The sequence below is a fragment of the Mus musculus genome, chromosome 8, assembly GCF_000001635.26.
Source record: "Mus musculus strain C57BL/6J chromosome 8, GRCm38.p6 C57BL/6J".
NCBI lineage: Eukaryota > Metazoa > Chordata > Mammalia > Rodentia > Muridae > Mus > Mus musculus.
This window is the reverse complement of record NC_000074.6, coordinates 116941547-116960840: the sequence shown is the minus strand read 5'-3', so window position 1 is coordinate 116960840 and position 19294 is coordinate 116941547. Positions and strand designations below refer to the sequence as shown.

At 49.3% G+C, this 19294-nt stretch overlaps 2 protein-coding genes across 5 annotated transcripts in view; one reads left to right on the top strand and one right to left on the bottom strand.

Annotated features, from left to right (window-relative positions):
* Positions 1-395: 395 nt before the first annotated feature.
* Positions 396-17458, bottom strand: Atmin (ATM interactor). Of its 4 annotated transcripts, none has more exons than XM_006530927.3 (5): positions 17412-17458; positions 17091-17330; positions 7842-7967; positions 5928-6127; positions 396-4588 (listed from the first exon to the last, which is right to left on the bottom strand). In XM_006530927.3, the coding sequence occupies exons 1-5, from the start codon at positions 17412-17414 to the stop codon at positions 2782-2784; spliced, it is 2376 nt and encodes a 791-aa protein (XP_006530990.1). In that variant the 5' UTR covers positions 17415-17458; the 3' UTR covers positions 396-2781. The 4 variants fall into 4 exon arrangements, with proteins under 4 accessions (XP_006530990.1, XP_006530992.1, XP_006530991.1 ...); XM_006530929.4 differs by having other exon boundaries at positions 17091-17327; XM_006530928.2 differs by having other exon boundaries at positions 17091-17327; positions 17409-17429.
* Cmc2 (COX assembly mitochondrial protein 2) overlaps positions 16519-19294 on the top strand; it is a 55638-nt gene continuing 52862 nt past the window's right edge. Inside the window, exon 1 of the mRNA XM_006531282.3 lies at positions 16519-16816. The gene's annotated coding sequence lies outside the window, so the exon portion shown is untranslated. The remainder of the gene's footprint in view (positions 16817-19294) is intronic.

Sequence of the window (19294 nt, the reverse complement as noted above, 5' to 3'; positions counted from 1 at the left end):
TGGCCTTAACTCACAGAAACTAGCCTACTTCTGCCTGTGAGGCAGGTACCACTATGCTGGGCTTATACTTTATTTATGAATGTTATGTATGCACGTGTCTTAGGGTGCCCTCCCAAGTTCAGAAGGCAGCAAATGCCTTGAACATTTGAACCTGAACACCCAGTTACCGCTGGGTGTGATACGGGTGCTGGCAATCAAACTTGGGTCCTTTGAAAGGGCAGCAAGGTATCTGAACCACCATGCCACCTCTTCATCCCTTGGGTTATCTATTCAGGGAAAAGTGTCACTGTCTTTTCGTGAAGGTAACTGGGCACAACCATTTCATTACTATCTTCTGAAATACACAAGAACAACAAACTTGCATCCTAAGTGTGGACAAGATTCACACAGAAAGGTAGAATTCTAGCTTCTCTTTAATCACCAAATTTATGTTCACAAACAACCAACCTTAGGGGAGTTCAGGTGACTTAAGATTTTTGTGGGGACAGTTCTTGCACATGAAGGACAATTACATGCTCCATTCTTTATCTTGTAACTATTAAGACACATCGCCACAGACACAAAAACTTAAAAAGCCATAGATTGCTGCACTTATATTTACAAAGAGCCACGAGCAGACATGCACTTCTCCTTCAGCCGGAGGGCTTAAATAGATGCTTGAGCGTTAAGGCAGTGGACGAGTCCAAAACAACAGAAAATCTAAGTTAAGGCTTTGTGTCTGTTCTGAAACTCACATTCACAGGCGACTGTGGCCACAACCACTGTTTAGCTCCTGGGTTGCATTCACCTGCCGGGTGTGTTATTAGCCCATTCCCGAGTCCTCTGCATCGGGTGAATGGGACAGGACAGCAGCAATACCAACTTATTTAATGAGTCATCACCAGCCCCCTTAGGTTTCATTTTGAAGGTTCAGCTTTTGGCAGCACAAACGTATGCCAAAAGAACAGGGCTTTTCCATCCAGGCTAGACTGGAAAGGTCCCCAGGCTGGGCTGATTCTGAATTTGCCTCAGAGTTGGGCACCAGCTATGAATCCATGATCTACTTAGCACAGAGCCCCCCAGGCAGGCTTGACCTCGCTCTCCCCTCAGAGTGAGAGTATTCTTAACCGTTGAAGCAATTGCTCTCCAGATTTTTCCTCTTTAAAGAATGCATCACAACATAATCTAGATCAGCGTACTTTAGATGGGTCTATTCTACAGTTGCTAGTCTCAGGGTACACATACTATGCTTGCCAGACCTAAGAGCTTCTTTCAGGGAGGAGATGGGGGTGGGTGGAAGGAAAGACATTGTGGGCCCTGCTTCTCCTATCAAGATAACAAGTGCAGCATACTGGCGGGGGCTGGGCAGGAAAGCCTTTCCCCCACCCATGCCTTCCTTTTTAATTCTTAGAGGGTCTCTAAGTCCATTATGGGAAGCAGTCGGGCAGGCCCCATGGTCTACTGTGGAGCAGGAAGGATGTTTGTGGGGGAGGTGATGTAATGTATATCACAACTTGCCCCCACCCCAAAGTCTTCAGAAAAAATGTTTTGCTTTTGCTTGCTATGAGGTCATTGGTAGCTGGTAGCATCTGGGTAGCATTAGGATGGGGACAAGTCACAGGAGAGACCAAGGAATAATTAATGATCGAAAGGTTGGGGTATTTTCAGCTTCATCCCTACCTCCCAACCCACCAGATAGGGTGACACTCAAGGTTAAGTTGATTGCTAATGGTTTAAGCAACTCTCTACCCACACAACAAAGCAGCCATTAACCCCACAAGACTGAGTTTGGAGGTTCCTACGAGGCTAACAGGCAGATTCTTGGTAGGAGGTGTGCCTAGAGAAGGTGTGGAAGTCCTCTGCCCCTTTGCACCCAGCCTACCCTTCACAGAAACAGTATCCCTGAGTTCTAGTAAATTCACTGAGCACAAAGAGTGTGGAGTCATAGGAACCCCAATTTACAGACAGCTAGAAGCTCTGGGGTCAACCAGGAACTACCCTCTAGCTACTGTGTGCTCACAGCTGGCTGCCGTCTGGCACATGGCAATCCCACAGATTTGATCAACACTCTGGAGGGAGCAGAGGAGAGCTCGTCCACGAAGCGGGATGAGCCTGAGATGAACAGAACTGAGGGTGTCCACAGTGCGCAGGCATCTCCACAGCTGGATACCTTCCTCGTACTAAGCCTGCCATTGACACCGAGTGCTTGCTGTTCTCACACTGGCCAGTAACCTCACATTGGGAGAAGGATGGCACACGAAGCTGGCGGCAGTCACAGCTCAGCAGGGAAGGGACAGAAGAGACTCAAAACTGTCATAAAAGCTAAAGACAGGTGTGGCTTCCCTTGGTGCTTCCGAGTCAGAGGGACATGACAAGGCAAGGTGGTGGCATCTCAGGAGTTAGCGGCCACACAAACATTGTCTGAGCATTTGAGGTGCCCTTTACGTGGAGATGCCATTTAAGTGTGCTATACTCAGTTAAAGCAGCCACAAAGCTTGCCCCCTACCACCTGCTAAGCTTGGCATTAGCTAAACAGTTCTAAGTTTTACAGTGTCAAATGCATTTTTTTTTAAAAAAAGATAGAATAGCTACACAGGAGCAAACATAGGCGACATTTCAGATCAACACTTACACTTTATAATACACTCACATTTGCACACCAATCTTGTGGTCACGAGTACAAAACACCAAGAACTGAAGAGAATCTAAACAGCTGCCCCACTGACTACATCCCCAGTCGGTGCCGCTGTCCTTGAGCCCATGTTCTAAACGCACAAGGAGCGGGGATGCCTGGCTGCACCTTCAGAAGCTGGAGACAGCGTGCAGCTCTGCGCATGTCTGGGTTTCCACGGAGCTGAACTGGGACTCCATCGTATTCCAGGCCAGATCGGCTAGAAGGAAGTCATCCATTGCTGTCTGAGTTTCGTTGCTGGTGAGGAACAAGTTCCCCAGGGGCTCGAAGCCAGAACTCATGGTTTGTGTTTCTGTGCTGCTCAACTGGACCTTGCTCTCCAGAGCAGGCAGGTGCCGAGCAGGGCAGGCTCCTTCAGTTTGGGTCTCTGTGTCAGAGGAGTCGGTACTCATGGAGAAGCTGGAGTGTTTCAGGATGCTGCCCAGGGGCAGGTGAGGACTACTGTCTAAGAAGAAGTTTAAGTCTGTTTGTGTCTGTGTGTCGAACATCTCAAGGCCCAGGAAGCCTGACCCCGCTCTGAAGCCATAGGGCTGTGTGGAGGGATCTGAGAGGAGGACGTCGGTCTGCGTCTCGATGTCCAGGGACTCCAGGACCGGCTCAGTGCTCATGGAGCTGAGCTCACTCTCCTCAGTCTGAGTCTGGATATTGGAGGCTGAGAGGAACTCTTCAATATCAAAATCAATCCCAGAATTCTGCGCTGAGCCAGCTGGGAGCTGGGCGTCAGGTCCGGGGTTGGTGTCGGACAAGAGACTCCGGTTATCCAGTGTTTGACCTGGCAGGTTACTTGACAAGATGTTTTCCAAGTCGCTCAGCAGATCTATGGTTTGGGTCTGATTATCTGTCATGGTGTGTGCAGGAAGCAAGCCGTTCTGGGTGCTGAAGTTTAACACGGGTGCAGACTTTTCCATGACTTGGCCTAAGATCTTAGGGTCACTCTGAGGTGGCAGACCATGAGTCCCTGTCTCTGCAACTAAGCTGCTACTCATGATGGTGTCAGTAGGCACACTGTATGACGCATGCACGCTTTCAAAAATGTCCCCACACAAGCCAGTGTGGCCCACTGGCACTGAGTCGTTTGTGCGGTTCTGCATCCTGCTGGTCTGGGTTTCCCTGGAGACCCCACCAGGCTGGAAACAGGCGTCTATAAATGCATCTGTCTGAGCAGCTATGGATGAAGTGACCTTAGAGCTGGGCACCAACGTCTGGGTGTGGACACTAACAGGAAGGGACACTTGAGAATCAAACGACAGGTCAGTCTGAGAACACGATGACACAGAGGAATCAGGGCCGAGCCACTGAGCAGAGGGTATCAAGTTGGCTGAGGCATAGGTCAGATCTGTCTGCACGTTGCTTGAGGAAATGCTGGTCCTCTGACACACACTCCCTACCTCTTGTAAAGGACTACACAGGCTTTTACCCAAGTTCACTTGAACACCTGTATTCATTGGCTCAACAACAGGACTGATAATTTTTGAGAGAGGTAGGCTCTCCTTCAGAGAGCAGGCCTCTGAGTCCAGGCTGAGGATCAGGGCTCCTACCGACAGAGGTACTAAGTGCACAGTACCGGCTGCAGAACTGTGATCCACACCTAACACCACAGGCTGGGCCGAGGACTCCGCTGTAGGCACAAAGACAGGCACGGGGGAAAACTGCATGACTGGGAGTTTAACCAGAGCCACCTTGGGCTTTGGTAACAGCAACTTCTGGGGACACCGGGGAGGCGTCGCGACGCTCTGCTTTTTGGTGTGGGCGCTACAGGAGTCTTCGAGGGATGCTGCAGGCTTGACCTCCGGAGCATCCGGTTCAGCAGCATCTTGGCGCGGGGCTGCTTGGTCGCTCAGTGGTTCAGTGGTTTTACTGGACAACTTTTGGTTTTGCAGGTAGCTTTCCATTTTCCTTTTTTTACTAGGTGGGTCTCTGGAAACAGTAAGAAAGTAAAAATAAATTCAATTTTAAGATGTGCGTGCACGTGTCTCTGTGTTATGTGTACATGGTGACGGGCTGAAATGGGTACCCTTGGAGCTAGAGTGAAGGGTGGATTGGAGCTGCTTAACTCTGGCTTAACTTTTGGAACCTCTTTGCTCTGTCTCCTAAGGGATTTCATGCATATGTTAAATACACTCCATTTTCAACGAGGAGCTTTTAACAATTCCATGTTTATATTTATTATGTGTGTGCACATGTGTACAGCACATTCATTGTGTAGAGGTCAGAACAACTCTCAGGAGTCGGTTCCCTCCTCCTACCACGTGGGTCCTGAGGCTCAAACTCAGGTTGTCAGGCCTGAAGGCAAGAACCTTTACTCACTGAGCCATCTCTCCGGTCCCTTAGGTCAGAGCTTTAAAATCAGGAACCTTAAAACCAAGAAGCTTATAAGTATCATACCTACAGCAGAAAGCTACTACACCAGATATAAATTTGTTATTTTAAAATGAAATTTAAGGCTGAGCCTGTAATTATAATCCTAGCTACACAGGAGGCCGAGGCAGGATATTTAAGAGCAGCCTAAGGTACAGAGTGCGTCCAGGGCTGGAGTTAAAGAAGAAAGGCTGGATGTGACTCAGGCTGAGCCCTTGCCCAGCATTCGTGAGGCCAAATGAAACGCGGAGTCACAGTCTCACTTTGAGCTCTCAGCAATCTGTCTCTCTGGAGAAGATGCTGAAGCTGAGCTTTTCAGATGGGAACAGGAAGGGAGCATCGGGAACTGTGTGGCTGGAGAGGTGGCTCAGTGGTTAAGGGCACTTGCTGCTTTCCAGAGGATCTGATTGGTTTCCAGCACCCACATCAGCACCACCAGTAACTCCGGCTCCGGGGGCTCCAAATGCCCTCTTCTAGCCTCTGCATACATATGTCGTTCACATACATGTACTGACACACACATACATCTAAGTAAAAAATAGAAATCTTTAAAACACAAAGCACCTGCATCAGCTTCTCAAGCTGTGCTGGGCACTCGCGCGTGCGCACACACACACACACACACACACACACACACACACACACACACACACACCTGTACCCCCAGCACCTGGGGGGTGCACCAGGGGGACACACTTGTTATCATTAGATCCAGCCTCAAATAAAAAAAAAATAAAGAGGAGCCTGGTCCTAGGGGCTCCTCCGTCATTACTGCTGCCATTCCAGAAGCACCCTTGTTAAAGCCACAGGTTCCTCCCCCTGTTCCTTCTGTTCCCTTTGTGGCTGGCTTGTCAGGAGGTCCCATTTACAGCTACTCAACCGCATCTCCCTGTTTTACCTGTGCTCTGCAGGGATCTCGTGGCCAGTTCGGTAGATGTGAGACTGCAGTGCGGTTCTGCTGGCGTAGGGACAGCCGCACGTACACTGGAAGGTCTTGCCACAATCCTCCTCGTGTCTTTTCAGGTCCCACTCGGTGCCGTAGGAATTACTGCACTTACTGCATTTGTGCTTCTTCTCTGCATGCATTTTCATAAAGTGCTGCGGAGAATATGGGTGGGATGAAGACAAGAGAGAGCATCACATTGAGATCCGCCCACACACCCAACGTCCCCAGGATCACCAGGTACTGCATTTGCCAGTAGACAAACCCCAGTCTAACATATGCCTCTCCTTATGCACAGTGGGCAGGCTGCCTTGGAACCAACCCGTGTATTCAGATTCTCAACTACACTTAACTGCTGTGGGCAAGAATATACAGTGAGTTGGCTAGATTTATGTCAACTTCACATAAACTAGCGTTATCTGAAAGGAGGAAGCCTCTGTAAGACCATCGTGGGCGGTGCCATCCCTGGGCTGATAGTCCTGGGTTCTACAAGAAAGCAGGCTGAGCAGACCTCGATGAGCAGCACCCTCTGTGGCCTCTGCATCGGCTCCGGGTTCCAGCCATGCTTGAGTTCTTATCCTGACTTCCTCCAGTGATGGTCTATGACCTGGAAGTGTAAGCTGAATAAACCGTTGCCTCCCCAACTTGCTTTTATGACTGTGGTGTTTCATCACAGCAGTAGTAACTAAGACATAGTCTCTGCAGTGACCTCAAGACTGCAGAATGGCAGGAACCACTTCATTTTTGTTTAAATTCTTATTTTTATTTTCATGCATCTCTGTGCATGCACGCAAACATGAGTCCACTGTTGGTGAGGCCAGAAGACAGGTGAGATTTCCATGGAGTTCCGGGTGGCTTTGAACCACCTAGAATGGGTGCTGGGAATGGAATCGGTCTTCTCCCAGAGTAGTGTGTGCTTTTAGCCACTGAGCTGTCTCTCCATCTCAGACTCCATTGCTTCCGTCTCAGTCTTTCTTCTCTCAGCAGCTTGATCCCTTTCTCCTCACAGGACAGCAGCCTCTCTCTGGGAGGCCTTCGGACTGCTCCTCCTTACTGGCTTCTTGTCTGCTCTTGCCCTTAGGCACGTATACTCAAGGGTGTGCAGCATCCATTTTCTACCTCTTGGCTGGATTGTCCGTTTCTTCCTCTACAAACCCGGGTATGGGCATTTCACACTGAGGAACCACTGTGTGGGACCTGGCCAGCGACTCCCACACAACTCACACTTGGATCTCTGGTTACGCCTGCTCAGCAGGTACAGCACACACTGAGTTTATGCCATCTGTATGCCACTGTGCTGGTTTGATGGCTTCCAGGCTCAGGTATTTGAATCCTTGTTCCGCAGTGGACTGGTGCCACTGTTTGGTTGCGTTTAGACGCTCGGTGTAGTTGGTGAAAGTAAGGCACTGGAGCTGGCCTTTGAGGTTTCAGAGCCACAAGCTGTTCCTAGTTTACTCTTTCGGCCTCCTGCATGCAGTTTAAGCCATGACTGTCAGCTTTGCTCCACCATTATGCCTGATGCTGTGCTCGTAGCCACGTCCTTCTGTAGGCTGTCCAAGGCATGCTGTTTCCATTCTTTCATTTACTTATTTTAAAAGATCATTTATTTTTATTTTATGTGTATTTTACATGCATGTACAACATGTGTGCAGTTCCTACAGAGGCCAGGAGAGAAGGTGCGATTTCTGGGAATTGCAGCTAGAAACATTTGTAAGTTTTGCCACATGGGTGCTGGGAATTGAATGTAGGTCCTCTGAAGAGCAACCAATGCCCTTAACCATGTCTCTCCAGCGGGGTCGCAGCGTTTGATCATGGTACTAGCAAAGTAATTAACACCTACACCTTGGGGAAGTATAGCTAGTGACTTACCTGTTTAACCAGAGAAAACTGAGAAAACGGTCGGTCGGGGCCTCGAGGACATCCTTTGATTGGACAACAGTAGAATTTCGGTGCAGTTGTCAAGTCTTTCCTTATTGTCGGGTTTACTATGCCATCCTGCAAAGGTAAAGCCCAGCATCATCAGCTTTTGTTTTTTTTTTTCCTTTTTTTAAGGTAGGGTCTCTCTATGTAGCCCAAACTGGCCTCAAAATCAAAGATTTGCCTGGAACTAAAGGTTTCTGCTGCACCACACCTGGCTCAGGAACTGTCTTACCAACCCGTCACACCAGGCTGCTGGCAGACATAGCCCGCCCTCCCAGGCCCCACAGCCCAGGTGGTGCTTGTTCCTGGGTGTCACCCTCACCCACACTCTCAGTCTCCGCCCCTGAGAAGACTCCTGTGAGGAGGATATGGGCCTCGCTGGGAGCACCGTGGTTTCCGTTTTTTTACTGTGTTAAGAGTCTGCACAAGCATGCACGGTGCGCAGATGTATAATGATGAGAGGTCAGCATCAGGCTTAAACCAGTCTCCAGTTTACTTGTACTTTCAAGAACTATGTTTGTTGAGTTAGTATGTGTATGCACATGCCACAGAACACATGTACAAGTTAGAGGACAACTTGTCAAAGTCCCTTGTTCTGTCATATGTGTCCAGGGACTGCCCTTAGGTTATCAGGCTGGGCAGCCTGGCACCTTGACCTGGTGGGCTATTTCACTGGTCCTCTGTCCTATTTTTTGGAGACATGGTCCCTTACCATGATGGCTACTCTTGGTTGTCAACTTGACTTTGTCTAGAATGAGCTATAATCCCTAACTGGAGGTCACCCTGTGAGAGATCCTTTTGCTTGGTTTGAAATGGATACATCACTCCCAGTCTGGACATATGAGGTAGGAAGACACACCTTCAGTGCGCCTCACCTTCTGCTGGAGTCTATATAAGAACACGGAAGCAGGAAGCTTCTGCTCTTTGCCTGCTTGCCCTCTCTGGCTAGGACAGCATCCCTTCCCTGGCATTGAGCCTACTTCCTTGGGATTCCAGCACACACTGGAGACCAGGTGAGACTTTCAGCCTTGTGGACCAAGCACTACTTGATTCTTGAACTTTCTGTTCACAACCAGTCATTGTTAGTTTAGCTAGACTGCAGCCTGTAAGTCATTCCAATAGATCATATATACATATATATACACACACACACACACATACACATACACACACCACACACACACATATACACATACACACACACATATACACACACAAACATACACACACACACACACACACACACACACACACACACACACACACACATTCTGTAAGCTCAGTTACTGGAGAACCCTGACTGATACTCACTGAACGTGAGGTTGGTGGCTAAGGAGTTCCAGCATTCCTCTTGGCTACCTTCCCAGCCAGCACTAATGTAGGCGTGGCCCCACACTTGGGTCCTCCTGTCTGCATTCCATGCACTTTATAATCTGACCCCCCTCCCGCCCCCATTGTATTGAGGACTGAACCTAGGTCCACATACATGCTAGTAGGCAAGTGTTCGAGCACTGAGCTGTATCCCCAGCTGGGTCTCGGATCTGATTATTATCCTATTACCTAAAGTATTTAAAATAGTCTGAATGTAGGTTCTGGCTGTTGGCGGTGTAATGAGCAACACAAGGTCTTATGTACTTCCTATTAACCCTTCTGTTGTTTTATGTATATGGGCATTTTGCGTGGTTTGGTGCCCAGTGAGGCCAGGAGAGGGCATCTGATCCTTTGGACTGGAGTTATAGATTACAGATGGCTGCCAATACTAACCACTGAGCCACCTCCCCAATTCTGCTAAGTTTTTGCTAAGTACAACTCAGTTTTTTTTAACCCAGTATTTTAGCATATCCAGTTCCTCCTCCCAAACTTCCCTTTATAATGCCTCACAAGTAGTCTAGGCTGGCCTGGAACTTCTCCATCTACCTCAGACTCAGAAGTAGCCTGGAATATTTGTGTTACCATGTCTAGCTTTTAAAATGCTGTATCTAATTTCTTCATTTGTTTAATTCTGGGCCAGGGAGATGCCCCATGTTACCCATGGACAGAGTCCAATCCCCAGAACTAATGGTAGAAGGCACGGACCATTTCTTAAAAGTTGTCCTCTGACAACCACAAGTAAGCCAGCCCCTAATAATAATAATAATAATAATAATAATAATAATAATAATAATGTAAAGTATTTCAAGAGACATGACTTTTAATATGTTGCTCGGGATGGCTCTGAGGCTCAAGTTAGCCTTCTCCCTCAGCCTCTGGATGTACACACACCACCACACCAGGCTATAAGTGACGTCAACTGGAAGTTTTAAGAAATGTAAATGCATGTGTATGTCCTATGTGTGGAGGTCAGAGAGCACGCTGGGTGACGCCCTCAGGAATCAGTCTCTCTCTCTCTCAGTGGCTGGAGTTTGCTAGTCCTGGATTCCAGGCACACGCTACCTTACTACACCAGGCATTCTCACTTGGGCTCCATGGGGGATCAAATTCAGGTCCTCTGTGTGGCTACCCACACCTCAGACTACTGGTGGCTTCAGACCTAATTCTTGTCCGCTCCCTCCCAGCTGGCTGCCAAAGGAGGGGGGGGCTGTGGCCTGCTTGTCTCCAGGCCATCAGAGAAAGAACTGAGTGGCAGGTTCAGGTGGCAGCTGCTGCAGAACACCTAGGAATCCCATTCCTCTGGCATCCTGCTAAGAGGCGCCGCAGGCCCTGGGACACAGCTTCCTCTGTCTGCTGTGTACTCAGTGTGAGGTGCTACTAACTGGCTGGCCCAAGTCTTCCCAGGTTCTTAGAGGTACATGTGGCCTCGCTGAGAGGGAAGGAAGCCTTGTTTTGTTCAGATTCCATCAAATGTAGACATCCCTCTGAGTTTTCAGTGCTGGCCCACTCGTCAGGACCACGTCACAGCACTGTCCTGGGCAGTGGTTCTCACCCTTCCTGATGCTGTGACCCTTTTATACAGTTCCTCACGTTGTGGTGACCCCCAACCATAAAATCATTTTGTTGCTACTTCATAACTATAATTTTGCTTCTGTCAGAGGTCACAATATAAATATCTGATATGCAGGATATCTGGTATGTGACCCCTGTGAAAGGCTCTGGACCCTCACAGGTTGAAAACTGGTGGTCTACAAACTCATACTCACTTCAATATTGAAGTGGTCTCTCAAAGAAGTCTCCCTTCCCTTGTTTCCCGTATTTAATCACTGTTTAACCAAAGCGTGTGATTCCAATTCCCCCGATCCCTTTAAGTTGCCACCATAATCGGCTTCTTGTGATTTTTCTTCATGCACTACCCTGCTCTGCAAAGACCTTACAGCTTTTACTTTATTCCTTTTGCCCTTATAATCTTTTTTCCCCTGAGAAGAGGGCGTCAGATCTCATTACAGATGGTTGTGAGCCACCATGTGGTTGCTGGGATTTGAACGTAGGACCTTCGGAAGAGTAGTCAGTGCTATTAACTGTTGAGCCATCTCGCCAGCCCCAGAAAGCATTCTTAATCATGGAGCCATCTCTCCAGCTTCAGTCTTTATTGTTTTTGCTGTTTACTCTTTATTGTTACTGCTTTGTGGGGCCGTCTGAGCCATAGCCACAGCCCTGTATACTTTTGTTTTTTGCCAGAAGTCTTAATATCAATACCTGAGTCCCCTGTGAAGGTCTAACTCAGCGGTTCTCAGCCTTCCCGATGCTGCGACCTTTAATACATTTCTTCATGTGCTGGTGAACCTGACCATAAAATGACTTTGTTGGTAACTCTAACTTCGCTACTGTTATGAATGTATATATCTGTACTGTAACGTAAATATCTGTTATCCCTGCCCCCAAAGGGGCCACAACCCACAGGTTGAGGACCACTGGTCTAACTGACCACAGTTTTTGTTGAACATTGGCACTCACTATGTTATGACAACCAAAACTGTCTCTCATCACCGACCTCATTTCATTTACCAATTTACCATCTGTTTTAATGGAAAACAACTGAACCAACACATGCGTTCCCCATCCAGTATCATCAATGAGGGGAAAGACATAGGTATGTGTTCAACTGAAAGATGCTTCCCAACTCCTGAATTCACATGTCCACGATGGAGCGCCTTCTGTCTCCTTCATCAGGTCCCAAGCTGTTTAATGTGCCCCAAAATTGAACTGGCATCCTGCATATTTTGCCAGATATATAATTTTATTCTGGGGCTGGAGAGATGGCTCAGAGGTTAAGAACAAGGGCTGTTCTGCCAAAGGTGCCCTCTTCTTCTGTGTAAGTATACAAGAAGTCAGAACACTGTATATTTAATAAATAAATCTTTTTTAAAAATAAAGATAAAGCTTTATTCTGAAGTACTGTGTGTGCAGGCATGAGTTTTTGCATGCCACAAACAAGTAGGAGCCTGTGGAGGCCAGAAGCGGGTGTCAGATCATCTGGAACTAGTGTTGCGTGTGGTAGTGAGTATCTCTGTGGGTGCTGGGAACTGAACCCAGTCCACTGTAAAAGCTGTACTCGCTCCTAACCATTGAGCTATTTTTTAAATTAATATTTTAAAATTAAATTTAAAATGTTAAATTTTTGCCCCCAGATGGATATTGAATGTACCTTCAACCACGCCACTACCTTGTCCAGTCCATTTCCAGCAGCTCCCCGATGCCACCCATGGCCACACTTCAGGGCCCGAGACACTCAGGTCCCCAGCCTTCCTTGCATTCCTCTCATACCTAATGGAACTCAGACTGAAATGCCCTTTACAAAGTGCTGGGGACCAGAACTGACTCTGAGATTCAAATATTTGCATAGACTTTACTGGCTCAGTGTCTCTAGTTGGAAAACCCCAAACCCTCCTAAACCAGAGCTTTTCTTCAAGCTTCAGATTGGTGGCCAAAGAGTTCTGGATTTGGAGTATTTCAGGTGCTCAGCCTATAGTTTTAATTCCCCAGCCTTTTCATTTGTGTAACTGACTGGCTCTGAGTACTGTGAACCCAGGAAACGTTCCGGTAAGCCTGTGTTCTGTGCGCAGTGCTCAGGAGGCCCACCAGACCTGGAAGTGCAGTTTAAGTGGGGCTGAGATAACAGCAGTCATTCAAATGGATACTAAACCCCTCCACCCTGGCAGCCACCCACCACTACCCCACACTTCCCTTTTTTATCATAGGTGCCCACAGGGCTTTGGGGTTTCTTTTTATTGTTCTGAGACAGTGAGTTCAAAGGTCGGCTGGGGAGGGGAGAGAACTGCACACCACATGAGGCAGGAGAGTAGCATTCCCTCTGCTGTCCTCTGCAGGAGTCAAGGACACGCGCCAGTTGGGGACTCAGTGCTGCACTGTGTCTGTGGTTGGAACGAGGGTCCACTCTCTCACTCATTCCTTGGCTCTCCTACTGCTGTTGGCTCCTTTTGCTCATAGGATGCTCTACCCAGCCAACATTCCTCTCTCAGATGGAAATGTGGGAACATTTTATTAAAATAATATTATCATTACTAATATTAAAAGTAATAAATTTAGACGGGCAGTGGTGGCGCACACCTTTAATCCCAGCACTTGGGAGGCAGAGGCAGGCGGATTTCTGAGTTCGAGGCCAGCCTGGTCTACAAAGTGAGTTCCAGGACAACCAGGGCTATACAGACAAACCCTGTCTCCAAAAACCAAAAAAAAAAAAAAAAAAAAAAGTAATGAATTTAAATAACAATATTTAAATGTTTCAAGAATCTGCAGAAGAGAAGACGGTCCCCAAAACTAAGATGGTGGGGACCAAGGGTGTAGCTCAGGGTTAAGCACTTGCCAGCAGGAGTGAGTCCCCGGGTTCCATCTTTAGCACCACAGAACTAAGCCTCCAAAAAACAAGCCTGGAAAAGAGCCCCGGACAGAAGGAGGAGGGGCCGGGGAGGTGGCTTGGTGGTCAAGAGCATTTGCTGATCGTGCAGAGTTCGGTGTCTAGCACCCATGTGGCAGCTGGAAGCTCACATCCACCAGTAACTCCAGCTCCAGGGGACCCAGTGCTGGCTTCTGGCCTTGGTAAGCATCCATGCTTTTGACATGCACACACACACACACACACACACACACACACACAAATGAGAAAATAAAAATACTTTAAAGAGCAGAAAAGGGAGGGCAAAGGGTGTGTGGCTGAAGAGCAGAGTCAAGAAGACCATAAAGATGGTGGCAGAAGCTGCCTAGCACCTCACGGCCCTAGCCGAAAGCACCCGAGGAGCCCACTCTAAACCGGAAGTCAGTATTCGTCATAAGAGATGGTTTACGGAGCAGCTTGCCGCAACCTTTCTAAGTCGCTGGCCACATACCCCTGTCTGAAGCAGAACACAGGATCACTATGCTGGCGGGGCTTTGCTAACAGGTTCTGGAAGTGCCCCCCTGCGCCCTGCCTGCCCTGCTTTCAAATGCCTCTCCAGCAGCCAGGCAGCTCCTACTTCCTCCCACTCTTCCTCTGGATCATTTTAGCTCTCTCTCCACTGCATCATCGCTCTCTGCTGAGCCCACTGCAGGCGCGGCTGGCTGATGACATGTCCACACTTCCTTTCAGGGCGTGGGACATGGCCATTTATTTTGAGAAGCCGCATCAAACCAAAGGCGGCCTGCAATCCCTCGGCCTGATTGGCCGTGCTTCCGAAGGGCTTGAGTATTATCAGGCTGCGGGGTAGATTAGAACATAACGACCATACAACAACTGGTAGGGGAGAGAGACTATCACAGCCAGGGAAATAGAAACAAGGAACGCAATCAGAATCACTCAAGTAGCTGTAGCCAAGACAATGAGAATTCTCATTGAGTTGAAGAAACTCAGCTAATACGGGGCTGCAGAGATCAATCATGTTTCCCCAAACACTAGGGCCTTCTTTCTGGGGACCATGTGTCCTCATGACACTCTCTTCTTTCCTCATAATATTCTGAGGATAACACATGTCAAGAATTGAACTGAAAAGCCTCTGGGTAGCGGCTAGCGGCTAGCTTGAGGATGCACATAGCTGTGACTCTGAGGCCTTACCACAAAAGTATGGCTATGTCACACAGGCCCCTGCATTAGAAAAAAATAACAGACTCCCTTTCCATCAGACAACAGATGCTTAGGAGCTGTGGGGCCCTGAGGTTACCAAGGCAGAGGCTACAAGGAAGTGAGCTGCCGGACAGGGAAACAACAGCCATAGGAAACCCTGAGGCAGTTTAAATACTGCTAAACAAAGCTTCCAGAGACCAAGCAGGAATCTTCTCCCAACAGCCCGTCTTTCTGTTGTCCAATATCTGGGTTCAGGAGTGGGCCAGGCCGTTCACTGCTGTCTCTAGATAAGAGAATCTGAAAAGCGGATGAAGAGTCTGGGAAGAATGACACACAGGCCCTAGGCCAGAGAGGACTCTGGTACTCCGACATACTCAAATCTGAATAAACATCTGACTGCTGATGTCCACACTTGCTGGAGCAGGTCATGGTGGCACACACTGTAGTCCCAGCGCTTGGGGGTAGGCAGGAACACTCCCAGTAAGTTTAGGCTACTCTGGTCTACAGAGTGAACTCAGGCTAGACAGGGTTCCATAGCAAGACCCCGCCTAAGAACTGAACTGAACCAAACCAAACCTGTACTGGCTCAGACATGTTCTTCCTGTCACGTGTCATACCTGCCCTCCTGTGTATTTCTGAGCTGTGAGCACCAATCTAATGTACATTATCACACCACTTCACCACAGCCAGTGGCATCTCTGTGCTTCCAAGGCAGAACCAAGTTGTAGGGGTACAGTGCTCCCCCAATAGCAGGTCCAGATTAAAGAACAAACACTTCGCTAAGAAATGCTGGCTAGAATCACTGTGGCCAACACCAAGGATGCCCTTGGTCAGAGCAGCAGCTTTGTTTTGTGATCAGAAATCACCCGGGGCTGGAGCTGAAGCTGGAGCCCAGAAGAGTGCTTGCCTAGAAAACCTGGGTTTGGTCCCAAGCACTGAATAAAAATGGGCATGATGATGCATGCCGGCAGCCTCAGCATTTAGGAGACTTCAGGAGCATTTAGGGCAGGAGGATCAAGAGTTCAAGGTTATCCTCAGCTACATGGTGAGTTTGAGGATAGTTTGGGCTATACAAGGACATGAACTATCCTATCAGCAAGGGGGACAACACTGAAGGCTGGTGACCGTTGTTGAATGCAAGTTGTAAGGAGCTGAGGGATTAGGCCATGGAATTATTACAGGCACACTCACTCTCCACCCCCCTAAATCATGGTGAGAGAAAGAGAGAATTTAACATTTAGGATGAAAGAGGAAGCTTCAGGTTGGAGCCTGTAGTGAGTTGTGTTCTGGAACGAGGCTCAAACCTTTACACAGAACTTCCTCAGCTTGCCCCTGCTGACATTTCCTGACTGACCTTTCCCTGACATCACTGTTGCCTTTTGTTGGCCTTACTACACTTATTGGCCTTACTACAGAGTAAAACCTAAAAGTTACAGTTGGGGAGTTCTCAGGGGTGGGGGTGGGGGATGCCCACGGTGAATTCACCTGCAGGTCAGAGAGATCCTGCAACCCTCCAAGTAATGACTCAAATCTGACCAGGGGAAAGGCGCACAAAACTGCTTTCAGTGACTTGCGTTTTCCAGTTGGAGCACTGGGGGCACTGAGATCTGACGGTGAAAGGAAGCTTTCTACTGTAAAAGCTGAGCAGCTGTGACTTAACAGGTCTGGCATGGGGGCCCTAACATCTGATTTCCTCCCCCAAGCTTCCAGAGTATACCATGGGTTTGAAAGCCACCGTCCCCATTTATGTAACACGGAGAGGTCTTGGTCAGACATCCGTCATACCAGCTACCGGTGAACCTCCTCCTTACAGATCCACGGGAGAAACCTCCCTCCCCTCTCCTTCCTGCGCAGAGTTGATCTCAGCAGCCTCGTGAAACTTGCAGCTCAAGTGCCCAGAGTCCAACCCAACCCGCAGCCGCTTTTGAGTGACCAGGTAGGACCCACCGGCAGTTTCGTGGGAGGGGCGGAAAGCCTGCGGGGTTGCATCTGGGTGCCTTGGCGACATCACCTGTCGCTCATCCTTGGAACCTGAGTAAACAGGCAGGCTCCCCGAGGTGTTGTGGGCACGCCACCGAGAAGCTGCTTGCCCGGTGCGTTGTGCGCGCTCCCCCGCGCTCTCGCCGTGCTCGGTCGGTCGGGCGCAGGTGGCAGGGCACGGCGCAAACCCCGCACACCCCGCGCCCGCGTCCCCGCCGCGGCCCGCTCACCTGCAGTCGGTGGCTCTTGACGAGGTGCATGTTGAGCGCAGGGCTGTTGGGCAGGATCTTGCCGCAGCCGCGCACGGTGCACAGAATATTGGTGCGCACAGCCCGGGACAGCTCGCTCACAGTCGGCTGGATCAGCTCCCGGGCCGGTGGCACCGGGGCCGCGGCCCGAGCCCTGGCCGGTCTCGGCCGGCTGCCTTGCAGTCGCGACTCGGGCGGCCTCCACGGGCTAGAGGCGGCGGCGGCTCCCCGCGTGCTCGCCGGCGTGGCCGGGACACCCGGGGCCGGACCCGCAGAATCGGCCGCCGCCGCCTCCGTGGCCGCCATGGCTCCCGCACGGCCGCCAGGCCCCTCTCGCAGTGCCCGCCCCCGCCGCAGCCACTTCCGGCAGGGGGCGGGGCCTCCGGGCTCATTAGCATCCGGCCGGTCGGTGGCCGCAGCGCCGCCCGCCGGCCGCGGCGAGCGCGTGTTGGAGGTTGAAGTCCCATGTGCTGGGAGAACAGGTGAATTGGATAGGTTCCATGAACCCACACTTTCTACTTCCTAGGGACCTGAGCTCAGGCAACAGCTGGATAGAAGAGAAAGAGATGCTTTCAGGTTTAACCTTTTTTTTTTGACCGTTGATTTATTGTTATTAGGAATAAATTTTATATTGTAGACTATTTGATTAGCATGCTTAAGGCCCTGGATTTGATCGGTAGCACACTAAAAACAAAACAAAACAAACTTATCTTATTCTTTGAGGCCCCGCCTGGCCTCAGAATCCCCATATAATCAAGGAGTCCTTGAACTCCTTATTCTCTTACCACTACCTCCATACTCCTGGGGTTTTACTAAGCCTAGTGGTAGCGTTAAAGATTGAACCCAGTGCCTTAGACGTGTACTCTGCCAGCTGAGCTACAGCCCAGCCCCCACAGACTAATTCTCTCTTATCTCTGAAGAGGGAAGAGTCTGAGGTGGATCTAGTCGGCTGAAAGCAAGGTGTCAGCTGGGCTTGTTCTTCCAAGGATCTTGCCTTTTTCAGCGTCTAGAGGTCACCTGCATTTCTTTGCCAATGGGCCTTCCTTTACACCAAAATCAGGAATGGGAAGTTGAGTCTGTCACATTTCATAACCGACATCTATCGTCATCATGCCACCTACTACATTGGACCTGGGTATCACAGGGCCAATGGGCTCAACTGCAGAGTCCCTTTGCCTTGGGGACATACTCAGACTCCAGGAATTCTGAAGCAGGCATTTTTGAGAATTGTTCAGCATGACGCTAGGCTTTCTTGTTCAGATTCCAGGTCCAGATTCCTGCCAACTGTACCAGGGAGAGTTACGAAGTAGAATAAATACCCCAGCAAGTGCAAGGGCTTCGGCAGTTCCCATTCAGCCACTCATGAACCTTGTGGGCAGAATGACTTCTTTGTATGTGACTGACTGGTCGGGAGAGTGGTCAAAGGGAGCTAGTGGGGCTAGGGGGATGGCTCTGTGGTTAAGAGCACTTAATGTTCTTACACAAGACAGGTTTGATTCCAAGCACCCAAATGGTGGTTTACAACCATCCATAACTCCAGTTCCCAGGCACGAATGTGGTATACATACACAGATGCAAACAAAGCACTCATACAAATAAAATCAAACCATCCCCCCTCCCCCTTAAAAAGGTATGTATGGAGGAAATGTCTTTAAGCCTTAGTTAGGGTTTCTATTGTGATAAAACACCGTGACCAAAAAGCAAGTTGGGGGAGGAAAGGGTTTATTTGGCTTAGACTTCCAGATTGTAGCCCATCACTGGAGGAAGTCAGGACAGGAACTCAAACAGGGTAGGGATCCGGAGACAGGAACTGATGCAGAGGCCATGGAGGGGCGCTGCTTACTGGCTTGCTCAGCCTGCTTTCTTATAGAACCCAGGATCACCAGCCCAGGGATGGGACCATCTCTCTCATCAATCACTAATTAAGAAAATACCCTTCAGCCTGAAAATACCCTTGCCTGCAGCCTGATATTAGGAAGGCATTTCCTGAAACTGAGATTCCCTCCTCTCAGACAACTCTAGCTTGTATCAAGTTGACGTGAGAACTTGTCAGCACAAAGCCCAAATACTCAGATCACTGAGGGACGAGGGAAGCGCCTGACATGTCTGACCAAGCTAAAACTTAAAATGGTTCCATATCGGATGACCCACAGCCTGTACACATTACTGTATAAGTATTACTTAGT

Coding starts and splice junctions, on each gene's coding strand:
- Atmin (NM_177700.4), bottom strand. CDS start 17,414: ATGGCGGCCACGGAGGCGGCGGCGGCCGATTCTGCGGGTCCGGCCCCG. Junction 7,968..17,090: donor TCAAGAGCCACCGACTGCAG/GTGAGCGGGCCG, acceptor TTACCTTTGCAG/GATGGCATAGTAAACCCGAC. Junction 4,589..5,927: donor GAGATCCCTGCAGAGCACAG/GTAAAACAGGGA, acceptor TACTGTTTCCAG/AGACCCACCTAGTAAAAAAA.